The sequence below is a fragment of the Sinocyclocheilus grahami genome, unplaced genomic scaffold, assembly GCF_001515645.1.
Source record: "Sinocyclocheilus grahami isolate Dianchi unplaced genomic scaffold, SAMN03320097.WGS_v1.1 scaffold143753.1, whole genome shotgun sequence".
Taxonomy (NCBI): Eukaryota; Metazoa; Chordata; class Actinopteri; order Cypriniformes; family Cyprinidae; genus Sinocyclocheilus; species Sinocyclocheilus grahami.
The window spans coordinates 1-378 of record NW_015534447.1 but is presented as its reverse complement, the minus strand read 5'-3'; the positions used below and the strand labels follow the sequence as shown (position 1 = coordinate 378).

The 378-nt window shown below is 53.4% G+C and overlaps 1 protein-coding gene across 1 annotated transcript; it reads left to right on the top strand.

Moving 5' to 3' along the window:
* Positions 1 to 5: 5 nt before the first annotated feature.
* Positions 6 to 372, top strand: LOC107581245 (alpha-(1,3)-fucosyltransferase 11-like; the record flags this gene model as incomplete). The annotated part of the gene is made up of 1 exon (XM_016266754.1): positions 6 to 372. A coding segment is annotated over one exon (367 nt), but the record flags the coding sequence as incomplete, so codon positions are not given.
* Between the last annotated feature and the right edge of the window lie 6 nt (positions 373 to 378).

Here is a 378-nt window from a genome sequence, read left to right as displayed (position 1 = left end):
GCCTTAATAACAAGCCTCTGCCTCACTATCTGGAGGACACCAGCACAGCCACTGGTGAAGACGGACGCTTCATGAGTTTCGTCGGCCGTTATAAGTTCCACCTTGCACTGGAGAACGGCCTGTGTCCCGACTACATGACGGAGAAGCTGTGGCGGCCCATGCACCAGGGCTGTGTGCCCATTTACAGGGGCTCATCATCGGTGGCCGACTGGCTGCCAAACAGTCATTCCGTTATCCTCATTGATGAGTTTCACTCTTTACAGGATCTGGCGGAGTTCATAAAGACTCTGGATCAAGATGATGTGAAGTACTCGCGCTATCTGGAGTACAAAACGCCCAGCAAGATCACGAACCTGCGTCTGCTGGAGGGACTGGAGA